This window comes from Pygocentrus nattereri, chromosome 26, assembly GCF_015220715.1.
Source record: "Pygocentrus nattereri isolate fPygNat1 chromosome 26, fPygNat1.pri, whole genome shotgun sequence".
Lineage (NCBI taxonomy): Eukaryota > Metazoa > Chordata > Actinopteri > Characiformes > Serrasalmidae > Pygocentrus > Pygocentrus nattereri.
In genome coordinates this window covers 27128631-27153183 of record NC_051236.1, presented here as the reverse complement: position 1 = coordinate 27153183, position 24553 = coordinate 27128631, and the positions used below count along the sequence as shown (strand labels likewise).

General features: G+C 41.0%; 2 protein-coding genes across 3 annotated transcripts in view; both read left to right on the top strand.

The window, feature by feature from the left end:
• The first annotated feature begins 533 nt into the window (after positions 1 to 533).
• Positions 534 to 11536, top strand: gpr17 (G protein-coupled receptor 17). The gene is made up of 2 exons (XM_017698020.2): positions 534 to 756; positions 7029 to 11536. Exon 2 carries the CDS (start codon positions 7031 to 7033, stop codon positions 8054 to 8056), a length of 1026 nt encoding a protein of 341 aa, XP_017553509.1. The 5' UTR covers positions 534 to 756; positions 7029 to 7030; the 3' UTR covers positions 8057 to 11536.
• Positions 11537 to 14093: 2557 nt separating this feature from the next.
• Positions 14094 to 24553, top strand: part of inpp5d (inositol polyphosphate-5-phosphatase D) — a 32244-nt gene continuing 21784 nt past the window's right edge. The window contains exons 1-7 of one of the 2 annotated variants that reach the window (XM_017698023.2): positions 14094 to 14487; positions 15446 to 15509; positions 20782 to 20917; positions 22321 to 22471; positions 22867 to 23007; positions 23105 to 23195; positions 24350 to 24427. In XM_017698023.2, the coding sequence (XP_017553512.1) occupies positions 14348 to 14487; positions 15446 to 15509; positions 20782 to 20917; positions 22321 to 22471; positions 22867 to 23007; positions 23105 to 23195; positions 24350 to 24427 (801 nt within the window). In that variant the 5' untranslated portion in view covers positions 14094 to 14347. The remainder of the gene's footprint in view (positions 14488 to 15445; positions 15510 to 20781; positions 20918 to 22320; positions 22472 to 22866; positions 23008 to 23104; positions 23196 to 24349; positions 24428 to 24553) is intronic. The other variant, XM_017698021.2, reaches the window with a different exon arrangement.

Genomic DNA, 24553 nt, shown 5'->3' with positions numbered 1-24553 from the left:
TTGTGCCCTCTGCTACCCCAGTCTCTGATGGACCCCCACCACACAGCAGGGAGCAAAGCAACAAGGCCCCCATCTCTTCTGTCTTCTTGTTTTTCTCTCGGTCTTCAGGCATTCCTTCGCTGTGAAATGACCACTGTGGGGGGCTCCTCCGTCTGACTTGAGCCGCCGCACAATGGTTCATCTCTTCAGCCTTATCCATTAACCGGCCCATCAAAATGCTCATACCGTCCTCTATGTATTGACATGGTTGAAGACTGGGCGTTTTTTGGGGGTATGCCGTGCACCACCAGGCCCTGTTGCCATGGCACTGCGCCCGACTCCACATTGCAAAGGCACGCCATTATTCTCCCGCTGTCGAAATGCACCGCATCTTCTGACTCAAGCCTTTGTGGAGCGCACAAGTGGCTCTCAGAGGAGAATGCCATTGCGCAGAAAGGCTAGGGTCAAGAGGTCACACCAGAGCTGTTCCATTGGGTTTGGTTTTTTGTAATCAAATTTGTTGCAGGCACGGAAAGAGCCACAGTAAAATATTTGGGGGGGGAAAAAGCTTAGAACAGGGACGGTGTGGTTCTTCAGTGGATCAGGGTCTTTCCTTCAGCCTGTTCTTGACTCCTCCACAAATACGCTGCTGGATAACCTTCTGCTCTCACAGCAGCTGTCAACAGACCCACGTCTACAGCCAAACTACTCCCTCTGCACTCCTCTACACTGCTCTCCTCCTGCACTGCTGAACACGCTCGAGGAGAACCAACACTGGTGAGTCTCTCTCTCTCTAACTGCTGTAGAGCTGGGTTGATCTGAAACTGTTTCAGAGAACTTTCAGTTGTAACTTCTCTTTTTAGACCAGAACTTTTTATTGTTTGCCTTTCTTGGAGACGGAGCATTTGGGTGATACAGTTACAATTATAGCTCTGGTTACACATACTGAAGGAAATGAGGACAGTCACCTTGAACATGACACTGAGCAAAAAAAAGGTCATAGCCTAAAAAATAAAACTGACACACTTAAGCGCTTAATACTTAGATAATGATTACATTAAAACTAATTTTAATGATAATACGTAAGCTACCTGTGACAATAACAGATGTCACTTACGTTTCACTTCATACTGTGATTTTATCTTTTGTAGGGTTATATATACACATATATTTTATGTTTTTCAATATTTAGGTTCTGAAGTAGATGTGTAAAAAGTGTTTGAGACTCCAATATCTCAGGTTGTGTGCTTTTTAAATATCAAATTTTTTAAACATGCTTATTTTTCTGACAATGAACAGAAAACGATCTTTTTCTGAGTGATTATATGCAGTTTATTTTACTTCTTCTTTGGCTCACAGGTACATAACAGCATTAAAAAGTATTACATGCTGCAACATAATTAAAAACAAACCTAAGGACATTAGCTTCCTTACAAAATGTCTGCATTACTGTTTTCTTCATGTGTTTTCCACTGTCTCTTCTGAATGTCCTTTTTCTTAAAATCTATCATTGTATAGGTTTCTAAGCATATGTATGTATATATGGTGATTCTTAGAAGACTGCCTGTTCTGACATGGAGGTTTATCTTCCACATATCATTGCTGTTAGAACAACTTTGTACGTCCATATATATATAATAATATTATTATTAATTTATTAGTTTATTGAAATTTTTAACAAAATTTGAAAATGCCTCCTGCTGATTGCACTGTGGGAACATTTCCTGTCAAATGGACCAATAGAAATGGTCCAAAGTGACTTAGCGTAACATTTCGTCAAATTGAAGTTTTCTTCCAGCACTGACAATAAACAATAACTGCTGTATAATCAGAAACATTTCTACATGTTTCTGTAGCAGCATTTGCACCAGTGTTCCAGTGCCTGGTAAACTGCCTACATAATTATGGTACTGAATACAAGATTATGAAGATATACTTCACGAGCTTATGAAGAATCACCGAGCTCCTTTTAAGAGTGAGTAAAGGGGATCAGTAAAGGTCAAAGTCCTTCCACTTTCAGACTTTGTGCACTGTAAATGAATGAGCTTCGCTGGACTTCAACTCCTTCGGCTGCAGAGCTGGCAACACGTGTTGGTGAACTTGCACAAACCCAGGATTCCCTGTCTTGCCTTTGTGCGTGCTGCCGGCCCTCCGCAGCAGCCCAGAAACTACCTCCGCTTTCCCTCAATCACGTTCTAAAGGGCATTATTGTCAGAAATTCTCAAGGGAACAGACGTTAAGCCGGCAGGCTTCCTCTTTCAGCAAGACAGTAACCAGGCAAGCTGGACATCACTTACTGCTCGTTTATTCCTGAGAAAGTGTGTTAATACCGAGTCCCACAGATTGTTTAGAACTCCTTCACACCATGTGCCCATGGACAAGAGCCATCTCGGTGCATCTGGACCTCTGCTCACGTGCCCAGCCGCTCCCATTCATATAGGGCTAAAGCTCCATTCGGAGCAAAGAACAATCCAACGCTGCCTTTCCCCCAGAGGTCTGAGTTTTGTAACAGCCTGCTTTAATCTCACTTACTGAGGGGCTTGGCAAATTTGGAACTTGCCTCCCACTTACTTCCAACATCCTGCAGTTTGCTACAGCATAGACCCCAAGGATTTCAAACACTCCCTGAAACACACCCTTTTCATATCTTGTTGGATGTTCTGAAAATATTGATATGTGGTCTCCCTATTTATCTAAAAGTAGGAATACGTGAAGTCTGAGTTTTTCTTGGCAAGATTATCTCTTGTGTTTCTGCTACGTGATTTATATCAGCATTATATAAGTGTGTAATCTTTAAGTTGGAGGAATCCATTCTGGCATACCGCCAGAGAAATGATCTACCAATGTGTCAACATTACCTGGAGTTCTGGAAGATAACACTTTCCTGTGTCTCTTGGTCATAAAGGGCAGTTATACTGTATATTAATTTAATTACTGCATAATTAAATGGTTGATATGTGATCAAAGTCATGCAAAGTCATCATGGTTTGATGTCAAATGGTTAATTGTAGAGAAACTCAGATGTCTTTACAGTGCTAGTGATAGGAACTAGGCTACAACACAATTATAGCCATTTTACTTATTATGCAAAATAACCAGCTTTCATATGCAAAGTTGATAATGGTAAAATATTGGTAAATCTGAAATATGAAGTTTTCTTTGGGGACTATTTTGCCTCGGCACACCCTGCTTGTAGCTCTGCACCATGAGTGGACTTTTAACCCCTTAACGTTCCAGGTTTATTTCACACAAACGCTTACAATTCAATAACTACAGGAACTTGAGTGCAAGCTAATGGAGCTGTTCTTATGCTTTAGACATCTGGTTCCCATCACCACTGCTCTAAATAAATTCACACTTCAACAATTTATTTAGTGTTTTTGTGAAATCGTTACCTGTTACTGGAGGAAGGAATTAATGCCTTGTCCAATCTAAATACATAAATTTGATATGAGACACCGATTAAAACATCATAACATGTTCCCTGGACCAAACTTAACTTATCTCATGATTCCCTGGAATCAGGAATTCACTGTGTGAATAGCTGCTTACAGTTAAAGCCAGGTTCTATGATGAGTTTAATGATGGTTTATCTTTGGACTTCATTTGCATGCCATGAAATCCTTCCAGTTTGAGCAAGAGAGAGGTTGACTGGAAACAGCTATGTGGAGCTGTAAGAAAATAGCAGGGTGTGGCATCGGGGTCCCATGACACAGGTGTGGCAGTCAGATACACTGCCACACGCCAACCACCACCCGCTTGCCGGGGGGGCCATGCATCTGTACATTCCCCTGCGCCCCCATCTCCTGTTTCTCAGTGTGACTGTGTCACTGCCAAACGCCCAAACAGACCCTCCCAACCTCTCCCAAAGCACACAGAAAACCAAAACATTTAATCTTTCTGTGAACTCTGTTTGCACTTACATCACAACCTGCAGCGGCAAAAGGCAACGGACCAGAAGTGTATTTGAGGTACACTGTATTTCCAAAAGGATTCGGTCGTCTGCCTTCACATGCACATGAACTTGAGTGACATCCCATTCTTAATCCATAGGGTTTAAAATTATGTCGGCCCACCCTTTGCAGCTATAACAGCTTCAACTTTTCTGGGAAGGCTTTCCACAAGGTTTAGGAGTGTGTTTACAGGAATTTTTGACCATTCTTCCAGAAGGGCTTTTGTAAGGCCAGACACTGATGTTGGATGAGAAGGCCTGGCTCACAGTCTCCGCTTGAATTCATCCCAAAGGTGATCTATCAGGTTGAGGTCAGGACTCCGTGCAGGCCAGTCAAGTTCTTCCACACCAAACTTGTTCATCTATGTCTCTATGGACCTGCTTTGTGCACTGGTGTGCAGTCATGTAGTCATGTGCAGTCAGGATCAGGAAGGGGCCGTCCCCAAACTGTTCCCACAAAGTTGGGAGCACAAAATTGTCCAAAATCTCTTGGTCCGCTGAAGCATTAAGAGCTCCTTTCACTGGAACCTAGGGACCAAGCCCAATGCCTGAAAAACAACCTCACACCATAATCCCCCCTCCACCAAACTTTACACTTGGCACAATGCAGTCTGACAAGTACCGTTCTCCAGGCAACCGCTACACCCAGACCCATCGGATTGCCAGCTGGAGAAAAGTGATTCATCACTCCAGAGAGCATGTCTCCACTGCTCTAGAGTCCAGTGGTGGCGCTTTACACCACTGCATTCGACACTTTACATTGCGTTTAGTGATGTAAGGCTTGAATGCAGCTGCTCGGCAATGGAAGCCCATTCCATGAAGCTCTCTACGCTGTTCTTGAGCTGATCTGAAGGCCACATGAAGTTTGGAGGTCTGTAGCGATTGACTTTACAGAAAGTTGGTGACCTCTGTGCACCATGCCCCTCAGCATCCGCTGACCCGACTCTGTCATTTTACGTGGCCGACCACTTCATGGCCAAGTTGCTGTCTTTCCCAATCGCTTTCACTTTGTTATAATCCCACTGACAGTTGACTGTCAGTTGTACACATGAATTAAATGAATTGGATGGATGACTGAATACTTTTGGCAATATAGTGTAAAAGCAAGCAATTAAAAAAGCATTACAGGTACTTCAGACACACTGAAGTATTTAGAGCTTGTTGGCTTTGAAGTTATGCACTGTTGAATATGCAAGTCTTTGCGTGATTTGCTCAGTAAGCCAATTCTTGGGTCTTTTCATTTGTGTTCATTTGTCTAATCTTGGTATTGTGAAACCACGAGTATTTAGAAATATGTTCTTGTGGGAACTTTTAGGGCAAAGTATAATCTTTTTTAGACTTGCCTTAACTTTGTTGGGTGGTGTGACATCTTAAAATGCCCATTTCCAACATTTTTTTTTCTTGTATTTGATTTCTTCTTTGTTATACATGCCAAAAACAGTCATAATCTTTTCCTTTTTATATTTTACATGTTTTATATGTTTTATGTATTTATTTCCCAAGCTCTCTTTACCTCTTAGCTGGAAAAAAATGTTGCTTTGAATTTACATAAATCAAATGTGTACATTAGTTCCACATACAGCAATCAGTGATAACATTAAAACCACCCTCTTGTTTCTACACTCATTGTCTACTTTATCTGCTTCATTTGCCATATAGGTGCACTTTGTAGTTCTATAGTTACAGACAGTAGTCCATATTTAATTTATTTAAAATAACCATCTGTGTCTGCACACTGTGAAATTTAGACCTCTGCTTTTAACCCATCTGTGCAATGAAACACCCACATACATGCACACTAGTGAACACACACACTAGGGGGCAGTGAGCACACTTGCCCGGAGCAGTGGGCAGCCCTATCCACGGTGCCTGGGGAGCAATTTGGAGTTAGGTGCCTTGCTCAGGGGCACTTCAGTCATGGACTGTCAGCCGAGGGGATCGAACCGGCAACCTTCAGTGCTGGTTCCCTGACCTCCAGCCCACGACTGCCCCGTATGTCTCTCTGCATACTTTGTTAGCCCCTATTTTTTTAATAGTCAGGACCCCCACAGGACCACTATAGAGCAGGTCTTATTTGGGTGGTGGGTCAGTCTCAGCACTGCAGTGACACAGACATTGTGGTGGTGTGTTATTGTGTGCTGTGCTGGTACGAATATCAGACACAGCAGTGCTGCAGGTGTTTTTAAACACCCCTCTGACATTGCTGGACTGAGAACCAAACCAAAAGTATCCAGACAACAGTGTCCTGTGACCACTGATGAAGGACTAGAGGATGACCAACACAAACTGCAGCAACAGATGAGCTCCTGCCTCTGACCTTACTTCTACAAGTTGGGCCAATGAGGTAGGTGTGACTAATAGAGTGGACAGTGAGTGGACAGAGTGAAAGTGGGCTAAGAAAGTATGCAAAGAAACAGATGGACTACAGTCTGTTATTTTACAACTACAGAGTGCACGTATATGGTAAGTGGAGCAGATAAAATGGACATTGAGTATAGAAACAAGGTGTAAATAAAATGCATCAACATAATTTTTGCTAAAAGTAAGCAAAATGAACAACAGCAAAGCAACATTTTTTCAGTGTAGAACTGAACAGCTTGTTTTCGATACTGTGCCTTCAAGACTTGTCTGTGTCTATGTAAATGATCTCTGGACTTGCTGCCCTGCATCGAGCTTCATTAAGATAGGAGTCCTGGCTGAAACACTCCTTATAACTTCAGGATAAATGGGCGTGGCTAAACTGCTTTAATGTGGATAGGATACATGAAAATGTGTTGGTTCTTGTGATGTTACAAAAACGGTGAAATTAAAATGAGCTGCTTTTGCAGCTTAATCTCCACATATAAACTGTATGGAAAAAGGAGTGAAAGGCATGTTTTAAAACTTCAATAGTGCCGACACACCTCAAGCTTCAAAACACAAAGATGAAAGAATGAAAACTGTGACTTTTATTATTATTATTATTATTATTATTTTATTATGAAGTTATAATTGCACACTTAAATATTTGGGACTAGGAACTTTATACCAGATATATGGCTTTAATTTTTTTGTTTAATGTGAACAATAATTTCTCTCAAACTTTTTTTCCTCTTAGTTATGAAGATGGAGTCACCTCCAACAGTGCTTCCCACCCTGCTGTCCAATCAGTCTGTGAAGGGCTGCGTCCCTGTGGACAACACAGTGGAGAACATGCTGTTTGGCCTCTACTACATCATAATCTTCCTCCTGGCGCTCAATGGCAACAGCCTCGCTCTGTGGATCTTCTCCCGCCAAAGAGGAACCTCCTCTCCGGCCAATGTCTTCTTGATGCATCTTGCTGTGGCTGACCTGTCTTACGTTATCATCTTACCTCTCCGAGCTACCTACCACTTGACGGGAGGTCACTGGCCATTTGGGGAGGTCCCTTGCCGTGTGGCTGGCTTCCTCTTCTACGTTAACATGTATGCTAGCCTGTACTTCCTGGCCTGTGTAGCAGGTGATCGATACCTTGCTGTGGTGCACGCTGTCAGCTCGCTAAAAGTCCGGCAAGCTCGCTTCGCCCATATAGCTAGCTTTGCTCTTTGGGCTCTAGTGATCGTGTCTATGGCTCCTCTACTGGTGACCCAGCAGACAGCAGAAGTGGATGGATCTACGGTGTGTTTGCAGTTGTACAGGGAGAAAGCTTCTCGTCGAGCCCTAGTCTCCCTCGCTGTTGCCTTCACACCTCCATTCTTAGCCACACTTTGTTGCTACTTGCTGATTGTGAACAGTCTGAGGAAGGGATCCCGACTGGAGCCTGCGCTGAAGCTCCGGGCTTTGCGTACCATTGGGCTGGTCATGATCATCTACGTGGTTTGTTTCCTGCCCTACCATGTGAGCCGTGCCACCTTCATCTTAGGCTATGGACATCCAGACCTGTCCTGCCAAACACAGCGAGGACTAGCACTGGCTAACCGCCTCACATCCTCGCTTACCTGCCTGAACGGAGCGCTGGATCCACTAGTCTACCTATTTGGAGCCGAGAAGTTCCGAGGCACTGTGCAAAGACTTCTCTGCAGGGATAAATCAGGGGGATCAGCAGCTACCAGTGGAGAACTTAAGGGGACGCATGAGAGCTCCCTCAGTGCTAAGTCGGAGTTCTGAGGAGAGGGGTTTTAGGGGGAATGCCAACCATTACAGTGACTTCAAACCACCTTATAGATGTAGGCCTCATGTTTGATATTGTTTAGGCCCTCATATTATGGATCTGAGCACTTAATTCAGGTGTGTTGATATATTCTATACTGGAAATTACAAAGGGAAGTCATGCAAACACCAAAGACCTCAGCTGGTCAATTTAAGGTTAAGTCAGGGTGAGCTTGGGCCTCGGAAAACGAAAGGATAAACCCACTGAACAAAAATGTGCATGTGCGTTACAACTGAGACAGTTTCTTACAGGGCTGGCCCAAATGATCCGAAAACTCAAGGGTGTTCATTCTGCTCGCATTAGCTTTTTTCTGGAACAGAATTGTAGAACATCCTTGCGGGTTCATGCCGAATTTTTTCCGTTAAATACTTATTTATCAGTTTTAAATGAAACATTTTATCAAAAAAAAAAAACCCAAAAACATAAAAATGTCAATACTTAACAACGGACGTAATAGGCTATAAAATGTAAACGGCGTTATAATCATATTGTCACTAATCCTTGTTGCCATCCCTCTCTTACATGCCCTCCTTTATCCCGCTCTCTCGCTCACAAGGTCACAGGACTTTCTGAGGCAAGTTAAATTGGTCAGTGCCACGTGACCAGCCATTAGTCATTAAAGGCAGCGCCTCGGCAGGATTAACAGAGAATTCATAAGTCTCTCTGTAAACGTGCTGTTATTAAATCTCAACGCCAGTGGTTTGAGCTAGCCGTGTGTGCTGATAACGTAACTAGAGGCTGACTCCGTTAGAGGGAGCATTAAAGTGGGCAGCCCTGCTCAGATGCAGGACGGACACAGACACAGCCGTCCAGCGATGTCACTCAAGAGAAGTAAGAAAAGTATTTAAATAGCTAAATTTACACCCAGAGAAACGTCCATATGTCTGTAGTTCTGACCGTTGGCGCCATGCAGGCGCAGACTCGGTCCGAGTCACAGAGTCAGCAGGGCGGCTAACCGGCCGTTACTCACTCATCGTAGTCGGCTGGCCTCATGCAGTTGCGCTGCCCTTCTGGTAGTTCCGCAGCTGGCAGTTGAGGAGCGGTGTGTTATGAAACAACAAATCCATAACCGATCCAGCGAAGACAGTAACACACTTTGTTTTTCTGGAACATTCCGTTTAAAACTCATTTTAAAGCACAGTAACTAAATTCATTTGAGTGGTTTATAATTAAGTGCTATGTTTTGTTTGATTTGTTGCTATCGTGCTAACAAATGCAAGCTAACGTCTAAACGGCTGTGATTTCCTCGCCCTATCATTTTCGCGTCCCAAATCGCATAACAGCACACTACATAGTATGCGAAAAAGTAACGCATGTACCATTAGAAGTGCACTTGGTGTATAGGAGGTGAAGTACAGATGTGTGCGGTTTGGGACGCGGCGCTATCCCGGCCAGTGAAACCGATCAGCAGCGCTAGTGGGCGGCAACCGGTCTGATGCTCTGCTCGTTAGATGCTCATTAAACGCTTCCAAGTGTAAATTTCAGGTATTTCTTGATTAAAGATGCATTTATTGGGGTAAGCTAATCTTGGCCTTGTGTGTTCTTGCTTGAAGTAGCGCTATTTAAGGTGGACCGGTAAATTCAAATAACAGGTTGCTGAATAACAAGCTAGCTAGCTAAGCTAACTCATGTAGCGTTAGTTAGCTAACCTAGAGTTTCATTAGTTTTGGTAGCAACTTTTATTGTTTTTTTTTTTTTTTTCGTGGAATAAAATCTAGCTAATCAACTCGGAGCGGTTTCTGGATACGGCATCTTAATTGTCCACATATCTTCATGTTTTCCGTGGTCACTCTGGTCCATTTTCTAGTGTTTATCCGCCTGAGGGGTTGAGCTCCAGTCAGCTTCACAGCTCACCTACCAAGACGGCGTTTGAGTACTGTGAGTACAGATTTGCTGTAAAACATTAAGGCAGCTCGCCGAATAGTCGGTCTTGAACAAGATTTATGTTTACTTGTTCGAGTGAGCAAAATCCAGTCAGACTCATCTACTTAACCTGTATGAGAAGCACACCTGAGTATCTTTAGTACATCCATCTTGAGGAGGGATGTGTGTAACTATTGTTATGAATTGAAAAACTGGAATATTTTCATTAAAATCTAATTATGTAAATCAAATGAATGAACACCAACCACTATTTGAAGCCTGTAAAGTGCTGTTCGGGCCATCCTTTGACCAAGGATCGTTTAAAGGGACATTCCAGCTCACAATTGGTTGTGCAGAGCGCTGTTGTGGTGCATTGCATCCCTCAGCCTCACTGGTTTGACATTTATTTATTATTTTGTGTCCTTTTTGTAGTTTTGGCCATCAGTGTTCTTGCACTACAATACCCAGAATGCATTACTAACAGCAGTGTTGGCTCCCTGGAGTCCTTTTGCATCCAAACAGTGTGAAAAAAAGTAAAAATCTTCCTCAAAGTCCTTTCAAAGTTTTTCAAAAGGTCCACCTGCAAGATGCATCATCAGAAGAAGGTTTTACTTTTAGCAGGAAAGACTCGCTCTAGAGGCTCCTGGAGGCAAATAGGCCTCCACTGAGAGCAGTGCTCACATGTTTTTCACCTTGGCTGGAGTGTCCCTTTAAGCATTTTGGAAAAAAGGGTTAATCTTAAGAGAAAAACGTCAAGAAACATTTTCAAATGACTTCACTGGCCAAAAATGCTGACAACTTGTATAAAATGTTTGACACCAAGGGAAAATCAGTTCTGTCTTCCTTCTGATAAATGCATTTATTTGACTTTGATTTCTAAATAATGCCGAATATAGTCCATCTGATTACTGCTATAGAGGTTCTTTAACTGTGTTGTTTACTCCAAAACAATGAGTTAGTATCTACATAAAGCCAGGCTTGTAGGCATATTGTATGTTAACCTTTTTCTTTATTAAGCATCACTTGTATTGTGTTTGGCTTTTGACCTGCTTTGACATTTTTTATGTAAATGGAAGGGACAAGTAACTATATATCATAACAAAATGCTACTAACAAATTTTATTGCACTTAAATATGCAGTAATGAATATTGTTGTGCTGTAATTGTTTCTTTTGAAAAAGTAACTATCAGTCCACATGTAGATCATATTGTCTTCATGTTCATATTACTTTAGTTCATGTATCTCCGGTTTTAATTGTCTCTGTAAGCTAGAATACCACAGTAGGGTTATTACGCTATGTACTACTTACGCTGCTATGCAATGCTAAATATGCCTTACGCTCAGTTATGTATCACTATTTACATCCTTTTCTTTGGATATTTAGTCATCTAAATGTGCTTGTTTTGCCTGAATAGCTTTGAATAAGAAACTATTTATTCTTCTGTATCTTTGCATGTGATGCTGTGGCCTCTCATGTTGCTGTATTTCAGTATTGCTTGGACAAAACATGCTAGATGCACTGTTTTGCAAGTGTATTTGTAATCGTGGTGTAAATTAAACTTTCATATTTTTACGCAGTGTTTTCAGTACTACTGAACTTGGAGGGTGACGAACAGTGTGGGATAATGTGTCAGGCAAGCCCTTAAATTTCCAGGTGGATATGTTTGTTATATTGCACCTTTCTCAGTGGAGAGTTACAAATGAAACAATCAAAACTAGCCAGAACGAAAAGGTAAAAACATCAAAAAAGTAAAAACATCATAAGCGCAAGAGAATATGACGAAGGGCGACATGGACAAAAAGACAGTTATTACATCTTAAGTCTTACTATGCAATACTTACATAGAAAACAATGCAAACTGGCATTTAGGCCAAGAGTAAACGGTGGTAGCCTGGAGTCATGGGAGGCTTCTGGCTATATAAAGGGTTTAAACACAGTGCAACTGTGAGTCATTATAGTCATGAAAATGTGTAAGCTGGTCACACAAGAGGGCAGAGCCAGGGTGTTTGAATGGAGCTAAAAGAGTTCATATTGTTAGTGTGTTGCATCACGTGAACTCCCAGAGAGCAATGAAGTTTGATTCTCATAGAGACAATGAGCAGAACACTTAAGCCTTCAGTGCAGCTCAAGCTGTCTCCATCTTCGTTTTGACAGCTCATGTGACTGTTTTGCAGAGGCAGGACTGTAACTGTTATAATGGACACTGAATGTGAGACAGTGTCATTTATCAAGAGCGTGGTGTATTACACGGGTCCTTCACACGGCCTCTCTCACCCTCTTCACTGCGGACATCACTGCTGCGTTCTTATTGAGCACGCAGCACAAGCACCGTCAGCTCGGTTTTATGTGTGAGAGAGAGAAATAGAAAGAAGCAGGGCGGAAACCCCCTGCAGTCCGTGTGTTCGGGGTTTCTTTTCATATCATGTGACTCCAATTGTGGGTTGTGTCAGCAGTTAGGTGCTCTCTCTTCACTCTGCGTGGCTCTCTTTCTCTTTCTTTCTCACTCGCTTTTTACACTGTCTCTCTTTATCATTCTCACTTGCTTTTTACACTATCTCTCTCTTTCATTCTCACTTGCTTTTTACACTGTCTCTCTTTTTCATTCTCTTTTGCTTTCTACACCATCTCTGTCTCTCTTTTCTTAATTAAGATTAATTATTAATTAATTTCTCTCCCCTAACTCTCCTTTTCTCTCTCACTGTCTCTATTGTGCATGCTCTTTAGATTTTTCCCATTTTCTCTGTCTTTCTTTCTCTGACACCCTTTCTCTCTTTCTTGCACTTTACTCTCTCTTTCTCTCTCATGCCCCCTTAAGTCTTGTGCAATATTTCCTCTGCGTTGCCTGAAATATATCAGGTCATCCTCTGCTCAGAGGGGGCGGGGGGAGGTAATGGGAACGCACCATTATAAAATTCAAGTGCACACATGCCCTGCTGATTTCTCAAGATTGCAAAACACTTTCTCAGTCAGGCACCCCGAAAAAGAGAAGCTTTCAAGTTTTAAACATGAAATACTGGATTTTTGATGCACTGAATTTTTTACTTATTTAAAAGGAGCGCTTGAAAACGCATCGCTTCTTCTCTCTCTGACTGCATTTGTCCTTTTATGAAGGGGTGTGTCTAACCACGTCCCTTTAAGTTAGTGTGAACTCTGTGTGTGTGTGTGTGTGTGTGTGTGTGTGTGTGTGTGTGCCAGCCAAACCCTGACACACTGCAGACGATGGGATGTTGCGCGTTTTTGAGTGTGCAAGCCACTTCCCTCTGGAGGCCGGAGCATTGCTCCATATTAATGGCTTCATCTACCTGTTTGCAGACTGTTTTATGCTGCTTTATGAAAGTTCTGGGTAGCTGTGGCAGATCAGAGATGAAAGCTTTAAGGACTGTTATCTGATGGTGACAGATTTAGTGGTCTAGCTGAACTTGCACGGTTGGTAGGAGTATTATTTTTTCTGTATCTTTTGAAAAGTTTTTGATCTCTTCCTTGTACAAGTGTACAATCTTGTCTCCTCAGATGTACCTGCTGAAGAATTAATAACTTCTACTTAGTGGTTGTTTTGAGTAGAATTGAACTAAATAAAGGGTGGGTGTTTGCACAGTATTGTATTGGCTGTACAGCACATATGAAATATATTGCAACCTGTGCTAAATCAAAATTCTAGAAGTTCTCTGTACAAATAGCATTTAATTCCTAGTGTTTATCAGCATGCTATACTGAAACACTGTACACAGATGCCGTAGTTGCTCAAGTTTCACAACGGCCTTTGTCATGTTGGATGAGTATCTTTCAAATTTACGGTAAATATGAAATGTCCTGCAGCATTTGCTTAAATATGCTATAAACCGTGCAAGTAGCAGGACCTTTGTGCAGCGCGTATGTAATGTGTCTTACTGAAATTCAATTTTGGTTAACATGGTTAATCAGTAACATAGAAGCCTCTGACTCCACACTCTGGCCGTATGTAGATTATTACCTGTACACTGCTTACATTTTTTTTTTTTCACTTCTGTTGCAGTGTGGCTGTGTGAAGCAGCCAGCAGCTCACTGGCCTCTCTCTCTCTCTCTCTCTATCTCTATCTCTCTCTCTCACTGACTTGTGTATGCAGAATGAGGAAGTTCACCCTCGCGTTTGTGGCAGCTTCCTTTTTACAGCTTTCGCCTCTTTAACAGGAAGAGAGAGAGAGAGAGAGCGAGCGAGAGAGCCACAGTGAGTGAGTGAGAGAGAGAGAAGGAGCAGTAGTCTGACGCAAACAGCGCCATGAAACGGGCCTTGAAGGGACACTGAGCACGGCCTGCCGTCCTGCTGATCGGCCCCTGAAGCCAAAAGACCAGTTATCAGGTGGTGGTCTGCAGAGCGAGTTATATAGGAAGTGATCGGGGGACAGGATGTCATCCCACCAGCCATGGTACCATGGCAATATCACGCGTTCTATGGCTGAGGACCTGCTGTCCAAAGAAGCCAAGGATGGAAGCTTCCTCCTCAGAGACAGCGAGTCCATACAAGGAGCTTATGCCCTCTGTGTGCTGTGAGTACTGCAGTTGCTCCAATTACAGCCAGAACTACCAGCTGGATCAGTATGGTAGTGCTGGCCAGTTTAGGGCCTTTGGTTATAGTCACTTTCATTGTTGCGCTGTTGGAATAGAGAGTAAAGCCAGGGATGGTGAAGCCTAAGCTTTTTGCATGCCTTGACAGTTATGTAAAGTGGTCCATAGCAGTGCTAAGAGTTAACTAGAGCTGCATTCTGTGGCTCTTCCTCACCAGCTGGATTAGAATCAGGAACCTAACGCAGCCCGACAGCTTTTTCCTCCCTTTTTACGAGGAAAGCATAACTGTGGTTCCCAAGAAGGGATGTACACTCAGCTGAATCAAGACCCCACAAGACAAGATGGGCATGCGGGAATAATCTTTTGGTGGCACTGTTGGAAAAGCTTTTTGCAACTCACTAAAACAAAACCTGCTTTGAAAGCATTTACTTACTAGTGTGCTGCATTGAAATACTCCATGCTTATAGTGGCTACTCGAGGCTTTCTGTCAACTACCTCAGTAGATTTATGCAAAAGATGCTCACATTGACTGAATGTCTTTTGCATTTACAGTAAATATGAAATGTGCTGTGCTAAATATGTTCATGCAAATGCTGCCTACTAATAGAAAATAGAGAGAAAAGGAAAGGGACCTGAACTGCAGCTTTTCCTTCTCTTAGCAGAGAAAACAACAGTGTGAAACTTCACGATTGTCAAATGTCAATCAACTATATATAGTGGCCAGTGGCTAAGCTGCACAAAGTGTTGCACATGTACAATAGTGTCAGTGCTTCCTGTCAAAAACTTACAATGGTGTCTTTCAGTCTGAAACCTGAATGTAAATTCAACGCGTAACCGATCTGTAATGTGACCGTATTACAGGTCGCATATATCTACTAAACATGAATTTCATTGCTTTTACATGCCTTAACTGAGGGTAAATGTTTGGTTCATATGCAGGTATCAGAACTGTGTATACACCTACAGAATACTACCCAATGAAGAAAAGAAGCTCTCCGTGCAGGTAAGAGGACAACCGACATGCAGACGAAGGTCACTGTTACAGTATGAACTTTACGGCGCACTGGAAGCTGCTAGGGATAAGACTGAAAGGCTGAACATCTCATTGAATCGTTAGTTGCAGTTGTCACCTTAGGCCTACCTGCTCTGATGGAATTTCTCACTCACTTTCATAGTTGTGATGAATGATGACAATTTCGAGCCAGGAACACATCTTAGCACTTTAGATTGTGCTGTGAGTCAGTATCCTGGCATTTTACATCACTTCTTGAAAACCAGGGACACTCTTTCGTAGTTTGTTTTATGCCATTTACAAGAACTCACTTCTAGAATAAATGCCAGCTAACTGAAAATAGCATTGCAGTGCACTTCAGACTACAGGGATCGGAAATATGTGAAGTATTGAAGCTCATAGGACTTCGTAGCTGGAATTCAGTTTTGCTTCTTTTGGTTGTTTGAAGATAACTGCATCAGTATTCTTGCTCGCCCACCATCAGTGACATGCATAGTAGTAAAATCAACAAAGGAAATGGTTTAATCTGCCAATATAGGGCATTACGGAAATATATAGCGCTGTGCGAATGTTAGAGACCACCCCTTATTTGTTTAATTTCCAGTAAAAGAAAGGCCATTAAATGCAAGTTATTCATTTTTCAAAGTCAGAAAGAAGCAGAAAACAGAAAACTATATTCATTTATTTACTCCAGTACATTTCTGCTATTCGTTTATACATATCGCTGCTGTCAGAAGAAAACCTTGCATCTCCAAAAAAGTTACTTTACAGGAGAAGGAAAAAACATACTTCACTTTCAATGCAAGTCAATGGAACCAGAATTTTTTCCGTGTCATTTTGGGTAATTTCTTTTAGGCCACTCATCATTAAATTTACAAACAATGTAAAGAGTAACGGATACTTTCAAATTATGTCAAAAAAATGGAAAATGCCAAAAATGGAGATACAAGGTTTTCTTCCGACAGCAATGATATGCATATTTATACTATATTTTAAACTAAATATAACTTAAGCTTTTTCAGTTTTTAATTTGCAGTTTATTGAAGTTTTTGGCTTTATTGAAGCTTCCATTTTTTTCAGGAGGCCTGCTGTCAGTTTTTATTTTAATCTGCAGGGATATTTTTCCACACCTCCAACATTCGGTCTTAGAAATTGACTGCGTTTTCTGCTCATCACAATCCCAGCAATTCACTGAATGATGTTGAGAGCTGGGCTGTGGGTTGCCAGGTTATTGTTCTGAGAACACCAACAGCTTTTTTGCTTGATTGGCAAATTTTCTACTTTTTTTTGTGTATTTATTTTTCCTTTAAACCTCTACAGGAGCATATAGAAACACATTTCATGGCAAAAAGGTGGAAAAGGCATGTAGGAAAAACACATGATTTTTGAATGCTTCACTATTATTCCAGCAGTAGTCAAAGTATATTTGGTGGTAGATAAGATATATCTGTACAGTTCTTTTAGAAAGAGAAAATGGTGTGAGAAGATTTTTTTGAGCAATGTCATAGAAAAATTACTTTTGGTTCCCTAAAGAGCCGGGTTCGAAAAAGACATTCGTGAGTGTGAATGACCTCTTAAACGTTTAAAGAACCTTCACAAGGTAAAATGTAAAGGGAAGGATCGCCCTTACTTTGGTAGAGGTAAATGTTCTACACCCATGTAAGGCTTATTCCTGAAACCTCAACACTGTACTGAGATTCTTCTCATTTTAAAATGATTCTTCACACATTTCATTTACAAAGAACTATTTTTTTTTGAAGAACCACCCATTGAAAGGCTTTAGAGAACCAAAGGTTTTTCAGTGGAAACACTGCAGAGACCCCTCTGCAGTGTTGGCACCTTCATCTTAAAAATGCATCACTGGTGAAAATTTGGGGGGGGAAAAAAAATCAGAAAAAATAGGATTATTAATTTAGACTGTTTTTTCAGTACCAGCCATCGGCTCTCACATCGCATATTAAAATATTGCCCATTTTGACAACAAGTGGCGCCGGACATCCACTGTCCTACAAACCATTAACGGTTTTGCGAACACTGTTTTTTTTCTTGAACATGTGACCTTATGGCAGTTGTCAGTTCAGCAGCTGTGGACTCTGCGACTGGCGTGTGGGTGTCTTGTCAGATAGGGTGCACCTATTTTACCCTCTGCAGCGAGGGTTTGAAAGCACTGGGCTTACAGTGTGTTATTGCAGCTGCATCACCACTTGCTGCTTTCATTCAAACTTTCACTGCACTGTCCGTGACCGGCCAGCTGCTAAGCATATGCTAATACACCAATAAAAACAGAAATCAAGTGAATGCGATTGGGATTTGAAGAGGTACTGCTTTTCTTAGCTTGACTTGGAAGAGCATGCATCATTGTAGGCATCATTTAGTTGGTGCTCTGTCATCTGTAAGACTGTAGAAAGCCCTTTAATATCTGTGTGCATTACGCTTCTTCCTCTTTCAGCCCTGCCGTGCACCACAGCCTTAGTTTTAAATTATTCTTCAGCGTGGGCGTAAGGCAAGCCACAGGGTTCCTCTTGTGCTAGGCCCTTGATGGAAAGTTTCTGAAATACAAGTTTTCATATCTCATTAGGGTGGATAAAAAGAGTAGTTTGTGCTCACCCTGTGTGATACGGTGAAATATGTGGGAGGCATTCGAGAACACAGATCCGCTCTAGCTACTCCGGGCAGCCATGTTGCTATTGGGCCCACTAAGATGGACGCCACCCTAAGTTAAACGCTACGCCCTAGATCAAAGCATGACTTCCACCTTTTTAGGAAACCAAAAAAAAAAAAAAACCCCACAAAATTAAATGATGATGTGCAATTACCTTAAATGATTTTAATGAAAATAGTACAAAGACATCAATTGAAATGTTTAAATGTTTAATCTTAAATGTTTAAACTTACATTTTACAACTAATTGCATAATTAGCAACATGTCCGTAACATGATTTGGTGTTAAAAGAGCATCGCAGAGAGGCTGAGTCTTTCAGAACTAACGATGGAGAGGGGTTCACCACTCTGTGAAAGACTGTGCGGCACAACAATTCAAGAATAATGTTACTCAGTGTAAAGCATCATTCAGCGTCTACTGTACATAATATCAGTAGTAGATTCAGAGTGTCCTGAAAAATGTCTGTGTCCAAGGGACAAGGTGGAAAACCAGCATTTCATAGCCCTGATCTCTGGGCCTTCAGACAGCACTGCCTTAAAAACAGACACAATTTTTGTAGTGGAAATCCTGCATGGGTTGAGGAACACTTCTGAAACACCGTCTGTGATTACTATTATTAAGTTATTTTCTGCATCCACAAATGCAAGTTAAAACTCTACCATGCAGTGAAGAACCCATATATAAACTGGGTCCAGAAACACCTCCACCTTCTCTGGGCCAGAGCTCAGAGCTCACTACATTGTCCTGTAGTCCGACAAATCAAAGTTTTAAATTCGTTTTGAAATTTGCAGACGCCATGTCCTCCAAGCTAAAAGAGAGAGGGCCCATCTGGCTTGTTATCAGCGCACAGTTCAAAAGCCAGCGTCTATGATGGTGTGGGGGTGCATTAATGCACATGGCGTAGGTAAGTTGCACATGTGTGAAGGCACCATGAATGCTAAATGATATAAATACAGGTTTTGGAACAGCTTATGCTTTCAGGGAAGGCCTTGCATATTTCAGCGAGGCAATGCCAAACCACATTCTGCATGTATTACAGCAGCATTTCTCTGTAGTAAATGAGTCTGGGTGCTAAACTGGCCTGCCTGCAGTCCAGACCGGTCACCTTGATCTGAAATCCTATAAGAAGCGATAATTAAAAATATGTTACTTTTAAAACTACAGCAGTTCGTCTCCTCAGTTTACAAATGGTTGTAGAGGTTTGTTAAAAGAAAAGGCTGAGGCAGAGTGTTGGTAAAAATGCCCCTGTCCTAACATTTTAGAAATGCATTGTTGGAATCAAATTTAAAATGGGCATAAATTTCTCAAAAACAAACAGTTTCAACATTTGCTATGTTGCCTTTGTACTATTTTTAATCAAATATAGAGTTTTAATTTTTATCATTTTATCATTACATTCTTTTTTTTTTATGCACATTTTACAGTGTCCCAACTTTTTTGGTTGTAAAAGCTTTGCTATGTTGGTTGGCTAATGCTTTGTTTGAGAGTCCACTACTGATACTTTTTGCATATTTACCTTGTTTTTAACTAATATTCTAGGTATGTATTAAATGAACATTAAGTTGAATTAATAGATTCTATTAAATATCTTTAAATCAAAACCGAACTCTAAACTTAACCTTAAAAAAATCTAATCATAAACCAAACACTGACAATCGTGATGTTGTACAAGATAGTTACAGTTAAAGCGTTTATACATAATATACCATTACATTGCATTTTTACATCCAGAGTCACTTAGAATGTAATCATGTTATAGAAAGGCAGAGGTAGCGTTAGGGGTCTTGCCCACACAATTTTAATGGTATAGTATTGGATGCTCGCCCAGGTGGAAATCAATGGAGGGCAGTGGTTTTACCCACTGTGCTTACACCAAATGCCTTGTCTAAATGTTTTGTCTAATTTTTCAGTATTTAGTGCGTCCACGTTTTGCCCTTTTTACAGCTTCCGTTCTTTTCAGGAGACATGCTTTAATTTTTCCAGGAAATCTGCAGGGGTATTATTTCACACCTCCAAAGTTTAGTCTATTTTAGTCTCTTTCCCTGACCGCTACATATCCTTTCAGACCTTTCTTTTAAAGCCTTAGTATCTAACTTCAGGCCATGAAGGCCACAGCGTATAACTGAGGTTACAGATAAGATTCAGGCTATTTGTGCTATTTGTTTCATTTCCTGTGTGAGTTTTGCTCACTTCATACTCTCATAGTCTGAACCACTTCGCCTGGTATTCAGTTCAGAACACCTCTAGCATTTACACTGCTCAAAATATGTGCTTATAGTTATTAAGTGAGCTAAGTTTGATCAGGTGACTTAGTGATTATAATCCAAAGTTCATGAAAACCACTGGGTTAAAGACTGAGGGAGCAGCTCTTGTTGAATGCTTTTGCATGATTTTCAGGTAATGAAATGGGTCAGAATGCCTGAGTTTATAGAAACAAAGGCAAGTTTGACCTGACTTTAGTGAGTGTTATAGAATTAGGCAAATGTTGAGGGTCCATAACGTTGAGTGAGCCGGGACAGCTTTACATTCGGTTGTTTCCATAGGTTTGTAGCATGTGCTTGTGCTGTAAAGTCACCAAAAATGTCTCTCTTGCGTTTATAGGCATCGGAAGGCGTCCCCATCCGGTTCTTCTCTGTGCTCTCAGACCTGGTGGAAGCATACTATAAAGAGAACATGGGATTAGTCACACACCTGCAGTATCCCGTACAGAAGGAGGAGGAGCCAGAGGAGGAACCAGGTAGGACACATGATGGTTTCTTAAGCATACTGAACAGAGGCAACACAGAGTTCATCCTGTTATGCGAAATGATGCCTTCTCGATTCCCCACTCCTGGAAATTGATCAAAAGTCTAAGATCTTTAAGAGCGTATCAGTTCTTTGAATTGAGGAACTGAGGAATCGAGAGAGGAGACTGAAGACTGAAGTTTCACAGGTGCATCCTATGCAGAAGTATAGAAGTATTGTAGCTTGGGGCGTAGGTCTATGGTACATTTTCACCCTGTGTAGTTATTGCAGTTAATCAGATGTTACTGCAAAAGAATTTTCAAAGCCCAGGCTGCTCAAAGAGAAGCCCCAGCTATCTCAGTCAGTGGCAGGGCACATTTTTTCCATATAGTTCCAAGTCTTAAACGGACCCTGAAATGTACGGTTTTGAATGCACAATGAAGTTAATATTGTAACATTACAGGTGTTGTCTTTGAGCGGTTTTCATTCCAATACAGGTCAGAACAGTTTTTACAGCATATATCTGCCAATACACATACGATAAAAATGTCATTGTGAATCCCTACGTTTGACACTTTTTAGCCCTAGGTTCTGATGTTTCTGTGTTACAGTACTCTTAGTGTAGTCTGGGTTGGGTGTTCTCCAGGCTTTCTCTACTCCAAGAATCTGATATCAGTTTGATGTTGTGTTAAATGATCATTGTTGTGTTTCTTTAAACAAATTTAATTTTGTGAAATTTTATTTATGAACCCAATATTTCATTAAAATCTATCAATGTGTAAATGGTTCAAGTGTCCAAATTCTTTTTGGGACCCCTGTAAGCGGATTTTTCTTCTTAGTTTTTAAGCTTTTTATATTTCTTTAAAGTTTTTATTATTCTCAAAGTATTTTTAGCAACAAAACATATAATCATTTGTCACTGATTGCCTCACAGATTTAACACCATGAGTAGCTGGCAGCCACGAGCTAGTAGTTCAGGTGGGGTTGCACAGGTGGAGGTTGCACCTGGGCATGGGGAGGCTTAAAGATCACCGGTATAAAGAATATATTTTCACTGAATTTAAAGGCAAGGATCATGTGTAATCTTGTGTGCATCATGTGTAATGAAACTATCTGAGATTTTAAAGAAAATGCCAGTGTGTCTGTCTTCGCATCTTCTCCTTGCACCTTTTCCTCACATCCTCAGAGGGGGGAACCTAAGACATGAGGAAGAGATGCAAGGAAATGAAACAATATGATATGATTCATAGTTGAACTTGATGAGAGCTAAAGATGGAAGGTCGTAGTGCCATTTTGAAGGCCAGTGTTCTGGTTATATGCATGTATGTTGAAATTTACTACACTGTATCTGCTTCACAGCCACATGGTTTCATGCTCTGATTATGATAACAGTGCCATTCATTTCTGTTCACATAGAGGCCGTCAGCGTACCACCTCTTCCACCCAGAAACGTCCCGGCCAATGAAAGTCGAGAGTCCCATGCTGACTCTGGCAGAGCGATAGAACCGAGCCGTCCGTCCTTCTTGGACAGTTACCATCAGCGACTGCAGCTCGTCGACATGTCACAGTACTTTATGACTTCTACCATAACCGAGCTTGTTCTTATGTCAAGGAGAAGCAATTGCTTTATCAAAGTAACTTAAAAGGCCCAAATACTAAATTTTTCTTGTATGTTCAATTGTATGTGTGCATATATATCTATATATATATATATATATATATATATAATTTTTACATTTTTTTAAAGGGCCCATATATTTTTAAAGGGCCCATTTCATGGAAAACTGAATTTTCCTCACTGTTATATATAAAACAGTGAGGAAAATTCAGTTTTCCATGAAATGGGCCCCTTAAAAAGTACAAAAAAAAACACATCCCAACATTTTCCATTATTGACTTTCCGTAATTAGTGTAATTGTGCACATTCTCTGCCAATTGACTGAGCTTTTTTACATCTTGTAGCCTCTCTGAAGAGCATCAAAAGGCAATCCAGGATTACTTTTGCTCAGCTGTGAGTCTGGATGCTGATCAGGTTCAGAATGGAAACCCCACCCTCCCCAACCTGAAAAAACTCGTCATGACCATCTGCAAGAGCCTCAACAGGTAAACTTGAGATTTTTGACATTGCAAACCAGTCAGCACATTTAAGATTTAAAACCAACACATCAAATCACATAATTTCACATCTTATTTTTTCTAGTGAGATTTCTCGTACACTTCCGGTTCTGGAGACAGTACAAAAACTTGTAGACCAGCCGCAGTCCCCTGGAGGTGGGAGACTCAGGGGACAAGTAAGTGAACACATTCAGCTTCTTTTTTATGAGTTCATTTGGAAATAAAGACATAAAAGTACAGTACTGTGCAACAGTCAGAGGTCACCTTTTTTAAAATTTTCAGTCAAAACAGCCCCTAAGTACAAGTTAGGCATTTTAGGAGATACAAGATAATCCACTTGAAAAAAACAGGAGTTTACAAGTGTACTAGTGATTGAAATATATAGACGGCTATGGACGCCTAACAACTGTGCAAGACCTAGTAGACCACGTGGACTATACCCACCAGATTAACAGTACTTAAATCTTTTGTCTTTGAGAGAGAGAGAGAAAGAGAGAGAGAGGGGGGAAAATCAAGCTTTACTCTTGCTTCAGCTCTAACAAAATATCCACGGGTGTTTCTGTCCATCCTTCCGCTGTGAGAAAACAACAATAGGAGTCTGAAAGGAAGCTGCAAAGGACAAAAAAAGAAAACATTTGCAAATCATGCAAAGAAACTGCTGATATTCTGGGAGCAATGGACTGCCCATGCCAGAGTCCAGACCTCAACTTCACTGAATGTGTTTGGGATTGCCTGGCACATGAGAACCGGAAGATGCAACCAACTTCTAAGACTAAACTTTGGAGATGTGAAAACTGATCCCCTGTAATTTCTTTGAAAAACTGAAAGCAAGTATCCCAAAAATTATGGAAGCTGTATAGGCAAACACTGGATAATTTGATATTTCATGTAGTTGTTGAGCCTTCTGTGTAACTTTCTGTTTAAATATATTTATTTATCATCTAACTCGCTTGTCCTCCTGGGTCATGGGGGCTGATAGAGCCTATCCCAGCGCTCAGTGGACAGAAGGCAGGAAACACTCTGGATGGGTCGCCAGTCCATCTCAGGACAGACACACAGACATACACATTTACATGCATATTCACACCTAGGACCGGTTTAGTATTACCAATTGCGATAACTGCATGTATTTGGACTTTTTTGTATTTTTTTATATTTTGTTTGAATATATGTTTTCTGCTTTATTCCCTAAAGAGATATTAATAACCGGAAATTAAACAAATGAAGGGTGGCCTCTGAGCTTCACATAGTACTGTAGTTTTTTTTGTAATATAAGATTGTATAAAAATGAAAAATATGTAGATTATATTTCTTTTTTGCTTTGCTTTAGCTGTCTGTTGATTCCAGCCAGTCAGTGGCTTTTAGGCTGGAGCAAATCACCAAGCTTATATGTTCAATAGAGGACAAGGTATGACTTCAGTTTGACTTATATGACATAAATTATTATTGTAATTTTTGTTGCTGGTGGTGGTGTTAAATAATATCAGTTATTACCATGTTATGTTATTAATCATTTATTTAGCATTTTTCTAAC

Bases quoted from the DNA above. Each gene is read 5' to 3' on its own strand.
- gpr17 (XM_017698020.2), top strand. From the start codon at position 7,031: ATGAAGATGGAGTCACCTCCAACAGTGCTTCCCACCCTGCTGTCCAAT.